This window comes from Eriocheir sinensis, chromosome 15 (assembly GCF_024679095.1).
Source record: "Eriocheir sinensis breed Jianghai 21 chromosome 15, ASM2467909v1, whole genome shotgun sequence".
In the NCBI taxonomy this organism is placed as follows: domain Eukaryota; kingdom Metazoa; phylum Arthropoda; class Malacostraca; order Decapoda; family Varunidae; genus Eriocheir; species Eriocheir sinensis.
Genome location: NC_066523.1, coordinates 2152034 through 2162033, shown reverse-complemented (window position 1 = coordinate 2162033; position 10000 = coordinate 2152034). Strand labels below are relative to the sequence as shown.

The 10000-nt window shown below is 44.3% G+C and overlaps 1 protein-coding gene across 5 annotated transcripts in view; it reads left to right on the top strand.

Moving 5' to 3' along the window:
• The window catches only part of LOC126998766 (insulin gene enhancer protein ISL-1-like), a 154421-nt gene that overhangs the window by 32599 nt on the left and 111822 nt on the right, over window positions 1–10000 (top strand). For 3 of the 5 annotated variants that reach the window (XM_050860791.1, XM_050860789.1, XM_050860788.1), the window contains exon 3: window positions 4587–4845. In XM_050860791.1, the coding sequence (XP_050716748.1) occupies window positions 4587–4845 (259 nt within the window). The remainder of the gene's footprint in view (window positions 1–4586; window positions 4846–10000) is intronic. The other 2 variants (XM_050860792.1, XM_050860790.1) reach the window with 1 other exon arrangement.

Genomic DNA, 10000 nt, shown 5'->3' with positions numbered 1-10000 from the left:
GGGACTGGTGTTCTCGGTGATATTGGGACTGATTAACTGGGGGCTGACTGGGGACTGACTGGAGGGCTGGATTGGAGCTGACTTATGGAGGAACTATTAACTGACTGACTGACTGGCTGACTAGGGGGGCTGACTGTATGGGGGGGACTGGTGTTCTGGGTGATATTGGGACTGATTAACTGGGGGCTGACTGGGGACTGACTGGGGGGCTGGATTGGAGCTGACTTATGGAGGAACTATTAACTGACTGACTGACTGGCTGACTGGAGCGGTTGATGATGATTTGACTGACTGGTTGTGATAGATGTTCTTTTTTTTACTCTTTTTTTCTTTCTTTAATTTTCTTTCATTCACCATTAAACAAAAATAGAAAAATGAAATCTCTCCCTTCTCTTCCCTTCTTCCATTCCTCCCTCCCTTTCTTTCTTTTCTCCCTCCTTCGTCCCTCCCTTCATTCCTTATTCCCCTTTCTCTCTCTCTGTTCCTCCATATACTCCCTTCTCCCCATCTCTCTTTCTTTTTTCTCTCTCGCTCCCTCACTGAACCCATCCTCCACCTCCCTTCCACCTCTCCTCCAGTCACTTCTTCCTCCACCTCTCCTCCACCTGTCTCTTCTTCCCTCCACTCCATCGCTTTCCCTTCCTCCCTTTTTCCTCCGTCTCTCCTCCATCTCCCATCCACTGCAATCTCTCCCTTTACGTTTCTTCCACCTTTCCTCCACCTCTCCTCCTCTGCTCCACCTGTAATCCACCTGCCTCCATCCAGGTAATTAGTGTCTTAATTGCATTCCGCGGCTTTGAAACATATGACGGATACACACACACACACACACACACACACACACACACACACACACACACACACACACACACACACACACACACACACAGACACACGCACGCACACAGACACACACTCACTGATTATAATTTTCCCCAGCCAGGTTTAATTAGCTTTCTCTCTCTCTCTCTCTCTCTCTCTCTCTCTATCTATCTATCTATCTATCTATCTATCTATCACACCCACCACCATCACCATCACCACCACCACCACCACCACCACCACTATCATCATCACCATCATCAGTAAAAGTGGAAGACAATTTTAATTCCTACATTAATTTATATATTTTATTTATCATTTTATTTCATTTTATTTTTTTATTTATTTTTTTAAATCTTCGTCGAGAGTTTTTTTTTTTTTCTTCTTTTCTTTCTCCTGCGTGTGAAAGAGCTTTAAAATGAGAGAGAGAGAGAGAGAGAGAGAGAGAGAGAGAGAGAGAGAGAGATGAAGCGAAAGATAGACAGACAAGCAGACAAATACACAGACGGAATGAAAGAAAGAAAGAAAAAAGAAAGAAGGAAAGGAAAAGAAACGAACGAAAGAAAGTGAGGAAGAAAGAAGAAAGAAAGACGGAACAAAGGGAGAAAGAAAGAGATTAACGAAGGGAGAAAGAAAGAAAAAGAAAGAAAACAGAAAGAAAAGAAAGAAAAAGAAAGCATACACAGAAACAGACAAAAAATAAACGTTAAAGAAAAAGAAGAAAAATATTGATAAAAGATGAAAAAAGGAAAAGAAAATAACAAATGAAGGAAAGAAAGAAAGAAAGAAGAAAGAGAAACAAAGAAAGGAAGAAAGAGAGATGACAAAGAGAGAAAGAGCGAAAGAAAGAAAGAGAGAAAAAGAAAGAAAGAGAGAGAAAAAAAGATATAGCAATTAAAGAGAGAAGAAAGAGGAAGAGGAAGAAATTATAAAGAAAGGAAGAGAGAGAAACAAGGATGATAAAGAAGGAATACAGCAAGTTCTTGAGAAAATCAGAAGATAGACAGAGAAAGAAAGAAAGAAAGAAAGAAAGAAAAAGAAAGAAGTGGATGATAATAGACTCAACAACAAGAAAAAAAGCAATATAAAGTTTGTTACGTTTATTAAACTTGATGGAAAAAAAGAATTAACAGGAAAAGGAAAAAAAGACGAAATGAAAAAGAATAGAAAAACAATTAAAAGAAAGAGGAATGAAAAGATAGATGGGAAAAAATAACACGAGAAAAGAAGAAAGAAGGAAAAATCGAAGAAAATGATGATGATTATAAGAGAATTCGAGATAAAAGAGGAATTGAAAAAGAAAACAGAAAAATAAAGAAAAATAAAGAAAAGAAAAAAAACTAAAATGGAAAAGTGAAAAAAAGATGATGAAAGAGGAAAATGAGGAAAATGGAGGAAGAAAGAAAGAAAAAACAATAATAAAGAGAGAGAGAGAGAGAGAGAGAGAGTTGATGATACAAGAAATACGAAAGACTGATCTATTTTTTTTTCTCCTTTTTAATCTATTATTTTTTTTCATTCCGACACAAAAACAAAAAAACACTCAAATTATTCCTCTTCCTCTTCCTTTTCCTCTTTCTCTTCTTCTTCTTCCTCTTACTCCTCTTCTTCTCATTCCGTTTTTTCGTTCAATATTTTTTTCTTTTCCTTCTTTTTTATTTATTTTTCCGATGCAAACGAAAAAAAAAACATTGATTATTCTTCCTCTTCCTCCTCCTTTTCCTCTTCCTCTTCTTCCTCTTCTTCTTCTTCCTCTTACTCCTCTTCTTCTCATTCCCTTTTTTCGTTCAATATTTTTTTCCTTTCCTTCTTTTTTATTTATTTTTCCGATGCAAACGAAAAAAAACATTGATTATTCTTCCTCTTTCTCCTCTTCCTCTTCCTCTTCTTCCTCTTCTTCTTCTTCCTCTTACTCCTCTTCTTCTCATTCCCTTTTTTCGTTCAATATTTTTTTCCTTTCATTCTTTTTTATTTATTTTTCCGATGCAAACGAAAAAAAAAACATTGATTATTCTTCCTCTTTCTCCTCTTCCTCTTCCTCTTCCTCTTCTTCCTCTTCTTCTTCTTCCTCTTACTCCTCTTCTTCTCATTCCGTTTTTTCGTTCAATATTTTTTTCCTTTCATTCTTTTTTATTTATTTTTCCGATGCAAACGAAAAAAAAACATTGATTATTCTTCCTCTTTCTCCTCTTCCTCTTCCTCTTCCTCTTCATCCTCTTCTTCTTCTTCCTCTTACTCCTCTTCTTCTCATTCCCTTTTTTCGCTCAATTTTTTTTTCCTTTCATCCTTTTTTATTTATTTTTCCGATGCAAACGAAAAAAAAAACATTGATTATTCTTCCTCTTTCTCCTCTTCCTCTTCCTCTTCTTCATCCTCCTCCTCCTCCTTATTTCCTTCCTCTTTCTTCTCACTCTTATCTTCTTCATTTCTCTTTTCTTTCTCCCTCCTCTTCCTCCTTTTTCTTCCTCCTCCTTCTATTCTACATATTCTACCTCTTCTTCTTCCCTCCTCCTCCTCCTCCTCCTCCTCTTCCTCTCCCTGATTGGGTTTCATTTGCTTTTCCTTAATTCTTTTGGGCTGGAAATTTCCACCTACTGATTGGGCTACTTTTGCACCCTCCCCTCCCCCCCCCCCTTCCCCCCATCCACTCAATGTTGCTATTTTCTTCGCTTCCTTGGGCTATTTTTTACGACTTTGGGCGGTTTTGTTTTACTCCTTTGGGCTATTTGGAGAGACCTATTAAAGCTTCTCAGGGTTGCTATTTTTTTGGTTTCTTGGGCTATTTTTTTTTACTAATATTTTGGGCTATTTTTTCAAAGGCTTAAGTTTCAATTCTCAATAATTTTATATTTTTATTTTGAGAGAGAGAGAGAGAGAGAGAGAGAGAGAGCAACCCTTCCCTGCCTACTCTTGAATTCACAAAAGCTTCATATTTTCTCTCACTCTACTTTTCCGGGGTGACAGAGAGAGAGAGAGAGAGAGAGAGAGAGAGAGAGAGAGAGAGAGAGAGAGAGAGAGAGAGAGAGAGAGAGAGAGAGAGAGTGGGGTGGGGGAGGAGGAGGGGTAAGGTCGCGCAAAACAATTTAGCGGTGAGAAAAACATATTGAGAGAGAGAGAGAGAGAGAGAGAGAGAGAGAGAGAGAGAGAGAGAGAATGTATTTATAAATCCACTCCGCTTTTCAAACTTTTATTTTTTATTTCCTTTTTCTAAACATTTCTCTCTCTCTCTCTCTCTCTCTCTCTCTCTCTTTACTGTTTAACCCCTGCCACCCTTGCTCCCCATCCCTCTCACCTACTCCCCCTTTCTCCCCGTGGTAATAGAGTCCCTACCCCCCCCCCTTCCCCTTTTCAGTGTCACCTTGACTAAACCCATAACATGTCCCATTTCTACTTCACCCATGCCCTCTCCCCGGTACCCTCCCCCCCCCCCTCTATACGACTATATCAAATACATTCCCTTACTATTTCCCCTAACCCCATTTCCCCGTTACCCCCACGCCTTGCCCCCTTCCCTCCTTCCCCGTGGTAACAGTTGCCTATCCCCCTCTCCGCATGTAGCCCCATCACATTCAACTATTACTTCCCCTCTCCCCCCATTCCCCCACCCATCCCCCTTCCCCGTGGTAACAGTGTGGCCTACCCCCTCCCTTTCCTCATGTAACCCTATCACACTTCATCTATTACTTCCCCCTCCCCCCAACCCACCCCCCTTCCCCCGTGGTAACAGCCTGACCTACCCCCCGTTCCCCCGTGTAACCCTGCAGCTGTGGGCGGCGGCGGCGGCGTGTGTGTGGACGCCCTGGTCACACTGACGAAGGTTGTGTCTGCCGCAGGCGGGGGCCGCGTGTCGGTGTGCATGGGCTGCGCCGCCGTCATCCACGACCAGTACATCCTGCGGGTGGCGCCCGACATGGAGTGGCACGCCGCCTGCCTCAAGTGCGCCGAGTGCCACCAATTCCTGGACGAGACCTGCACCTGCTTCGTAAGGGACGGCAAGACCTACTGCAAGCGGGACTACGTCAGGTGAGTGTGTGTGTGTGTGTGTGTGTGTGTGTGTGTGTGTGTGTGTGTGTGTGTGTGTGTGTGTGTGTGTGTGTGTGTGTGTGTGTGTGTGTGTGTGTGTGTGTGTGTGTTTACAACAAAGGAGACAGCTCAAGGGCACAAAAAAAAGGAAACAATAATAAAAAAAAGCCCGCTACTCGCTGCTCCTCAAAAAAGAATCCAAAGAGGTGGCCGAAAGAGAGGTCAATTTCTGGAGGAGAGGTGTCCTGATACCCTCCTCTTGAAAGAGTTCAAGTCGTAGGCAGGAGGAAATACAGATGAAGGAAGATTGTTCCAGAGTTTACCAGCGTGAGGGATGAAAGAATGAAGATGCTTGCTAACTCTTGCATAAATGGTTTGGACAGTATAGGGATGAGCATGAGTAGAAAGTGTGTGTGTTGTCTCTCTTTATATTCCTCACGTGCTGGCCATAGCGACTCTTGAGGGGCCTCTTGCACGGCCCATCCCGTTGTGGCGCGGGCGAATGTCATTTATAGTGTCTGCCGTGATGTGTGACTCTTGCCTGGCCCATGGTGCCCCCCGGTGCTCCTCCTGACCCAAGTCGTTGAGGTCAGGGTTGAGTGAAGGTCTGGGCAGCATGTGGGTAACCTTCAGACAGGGGTGAATGTTGTCAGTGTCTTGCGGGGGGGGCTCGAACAAGGGGACTAAGGGCCGCATCATAAGACATTTCGGCGCCCAAGAACACATATTTGACAAGACTTTCGTAGGAGTTGTGGGCATTTCCAAGAGTAGTTTTATGACCCCGGTGGTAGTTTGACCCTTCTACTGTACCATGACCCTGAAGAAACACTCATTAGAACCCGACCTACCCTCTCTATGACCTTTAGAAATAGCTGATATGGGAAGCTTGAGGGTCTGACAATACCTCATCGTTGAACTGAACATTGCGTAAGAACATGAAGCTATCTGATCGTTGCCCTGAACATTGCGTAAGAACATGAAGTTACCTGATCATTGCTAGAACATTGCGTAAGAACATGAAGCTACCTCATCGTTGAACTGAACATTGCGTAAGAACATGAAGTTACCTGATCGTTGCTCTGAACATTGCTAGAACATTGCGTAAGAACATGAAGCTACCTGATCATTGCTAGAACATTGCGTAAGAACATGAAGCTACCTGATCGTCGCCCTGAACATTGCGTAAGAACATGAAGCTACCTGATCATTGCTAGAACATTGCGTAAGAACATGAAGCTATCTGATCATTGCTAGAACATTGCGTAAGAACATGAAGCTATCTGATCGTTGCCCTGAACATTGCGTAAGAACATGAAGCTATCTGATCATTGCTAGAACATTGCGTAAGAACATGAAGCTATCTGATCATTGCTAGAACATTGCGTAAGAACATGAAGCTATCTGATCATTGCTAGAACATTGCGTAAGAACATGAAGCTACCTCATCGTTGAACTGAACATTGCGTAAGAACATGAAGTTACCTGATCGTTGCTCTGAACATTGCTAGAACATTGCGTAAGAACATGAAGCTACCTGATCATTGCTAGAACATTGCGTAAGAACATGAAGCTACCTGATCGTCGCCGTGAACATTGCGTAAGAACATTAAGCTACCTGATCGTTGCTAGAACATTGCGTAAGAACATGAAGCTATCTGATCATTGCTAGAACATTGCGTAAGAACATGAAGCTATCTGATCGTCGCCCTGAACATTGCGTAAGAACATGAAGCTATCTGATCGTCGCCCTGAACATTGCGTAAGAACATGAAGCTATCTGATCGTCGCCCTGAACATTGCGTAAGAACATGAAGCTATCTGATCGTCGCCCTGAACATTGCGTAAGAACATGAGGCTGCCTGGTCGTTGCTTCACCGCCCGGCTACACACTTGGAGTAATTTCTATTCGTTTACATGTTTAGTTGTATCATTTTCTTTTTCTTTTTTTTTGCACCTTTCCTCCTCCTCCTCCTCCTCCTCCTCCTCTTCCTCCTCCCCTCCTGTCTGTTTTTTTGTTTGTTTGTTCCTTCTGTGTTTTGTTTGTTTGTTTTTTGTTTGTTTGGTTAAAGTCGTCACCGCTTCGCTCGTTTTAATTTGTGGAGTGTTGTTATTCTTTTGTCTTTAAGAAAACACACACACACACACACACACACACACACACACACACACACACACACACACACACTTTTTTTTTTATATACACATCCTTTACATCTTCATATTCTTACCCCTCTTCCTCCTCCTCCTCCTCCTCCTCCTCCTCCTTCTCCTCCTCCAACTCGTCCCCATCAACCTTTCTTTCTTCCTCCAATCCATGTTTTTATTCCCTTTCCTTCCTTCCTCCATCTCCAGTGTCATCCCTCCTCCTCCTCTTCCTCCTCCTCCTCCTTCTCCTCCTCCCCCTTCCCCTCCAGAGCCCCGATAAGCGCTGTGGCCTGTTATCGGGTCGCTGGTCGGAGTGTGGTCGGTCGTGGAGGCGGGGGTGGGTGGGAGGAGAGGGGGAGAGGGAGGGGAAGCTGCTGCCGCCGTCACGTGAGCTTCGCCGCGGGGAGAAAAGTGAGAGGAAAAATTGTTGTCCCGCGATTTTGTGTTGGGCGAGAGAGAAGGGGAGGGGGGAGGGGAGGAGGGGGAGGGAGAAGGGTGTAGAGAGGGGGAGAGAGAGAGAGGGAAGGGGTAGGAAGGGGAGAGAGAGACACAGAGAAGGCCGAGGAGAGGGAAGGGGAGAGGGAAGGAGAGAAGGGGAGAGAGAGGGGGAGGGGAGGAAGGGGAGATGGGGGGAGAGGTAGAAAGGTGGAAGAAGGGTGTAGAGAGGGGGAGAGAGAGAGAGGGAAGGGGTAGGAAGGGGAGAGAGAGACACAGAGAAGGCCGAGGAGTGGAAAGAGGAGGAGGAGGAGAGAAGGGGAGAGAGAGGGGCAGGAGGAGGAGGGATATGTGGAGAAAAGTCTTGGAGGGGAAGAGGAGGAGGAGTGGACAGGAAGGAAGTGGAGGAGGATTTTATTGTGTGTGTGTGTGTGTGTGTGTGTGTGTGTGTGTGTGTGTGTGTGTGTGTGTGTGTTTGGCGAGGAGAGGAAGAGAGGGGAGGGTTGGAGGGAAAGGAGGGGAAGTGGAAGGTAGACAAGTGCAGCTTGTCAGTAAGGTGTAGTAGGTTTTTATATATATATATATCGGGGTCAGCGATGATAGGTTAGTCTGCCCCGGCCCTTAGTGTAGCGGGCAGGAAGTTTTATAGCTTGGTATGATAAGACACATTCGCCTGTCATATCAGCTATTTCTAAAGGTCAAAGAATGGATCAATCGGGTTCTGATGAGTGTTTCTTTAGGTTCATGGTACAGAGGAAGGGTCAGACTACCACCAGGGTCAAAAACAACCCCTGGAAATGCCTAAAACTCCTATGAAAGCCTTGTCAAATATGTGAACTTGGACGACGAAATGTTTAGTAATACGATGAACATTTCGTCTCCAAAGCTCACGTATTTGACAAGGCTTTCCTAGGAGTTGTAGGCATTTCCAGGAGTAGTTTTATGGCATTGGTGGTAGTGTGACCCTCTGTACCGTAAACCTAGAAGCACATATTTGGCAAGGCTTTCATAGGAGTTTTAGGCATCTCCAGGAGTAGTTTTATGACCCTGGTGGTAGTGTGACCCTCTGTACCATGAACCTAGAAGCACATATTTGGCAAGGCTTTCCTAGGAGTTGTAGGCATTTCCAGGAGTAGTTTTATGGCCCTGGTGGTAGTCTGACCCTTCCTCTGTACCATGAACCTAGAAGCACATATTTGGCAAGGCTTTCGGGGGAGTTCTAAACATTTCCAGGAGTAGTTTTATGGCCCTGGTGGTAGTCTGACCCTTCCTCTGTACCGTGAACCTAAAGAACCACTCATCAGAACCCGATTGACTCCCTCTTTGACCTTTAGAAATAGCTGATGTGAGAGGCGAATGTATCTTATAATACCGATCTAGTGTCACTATTCCTACGTGGGTCACAGGCGGCCATGCACCTGGACAGCGTGGGAGTAATCTTGGGCCACGCGTCGGTGATACAAGCTCAACAGTAACACAGCAGTAGCCAACACAGCATTTGCATAAGTACTAGAGAGTGGCCTAATGTACCCTCCCAGCTCAGGCAAGAATGAAGGTGAAGTTGAAGGCATATGATACAGCTGCGCGTTGCCTCAGTGTTCGTCTCCGTCACACTGGTCACTACTGGTTTTTTTTTTTTTTTTCGGTTTGTTTGTATAACTAAGGAGACAGCTCAAGGGCACAAAAAAAGGACACAACAATAAAAAAAAAAAAAGCCCGCTACTCGCTGCTCCTAAAAAAATAATCAGAAGGGGTGGCCGAAAGAGAGGTCAATTTTGGTTACTCTGTGAAATTTAATTAAGACAAAAATGAAGTTGGAGAAAGTGATGTTTTTATATTGCAGGTGAGACGACAAAGGAGAGGGAAGGAGAAGTGGAAACGTGGGAAGGATAGTGTTAGGAGGAAGAAGAGGAGGAGGGGAGGAGTAGGAGGAGGAGAAGGAAGAGGAGGAGGAGGAGGAGATGATAAGATGTTGGATGTATTTAATGATGAAACTGTGGGTATAATGATGAGAGAGAGAGAGAGAGAGAGAGAGAGAGAGAGAGAGAGAGAGAGAGAGAGAGAGAGAGAGAGAGAGAGAGAGAGAGAGAGAGAGAGAGAGAGAGAGAGAGAGAATTATAATATCAAGAGGGATTACAGTATTGAACACACACACACACACACACACACACACACACACACACACACACACACACACACACACACACACACACACACACGCACACAAACTAATAATCACGGAACATATTACAGATTACGCGTCATTATTAAAACACACACACACACACACACACACACACACAGAGGCGATCATAATTATGTGTGTGTGTGTGTGTGTGTGTGTGTGTGTGTGTGTGTGTGTGTGTGTGCGCGCGTGAGGGAGACATGATATCGGTAATTATGTCTTGATGATTATGTTTGTAATTAGCCGCAGGTAACCGCAGGTGTCAACGGGGGGGGGGAGGAGGGAAGAACGGAGGGAAGGAAGGGAAAGAGGAGGGAAGATAGAAGAAGATAGAAGGGGAAAGAGGAAGATGAGAAGGAAGGAAGGAAGGGAAGGAAAATGGAAAGAGAA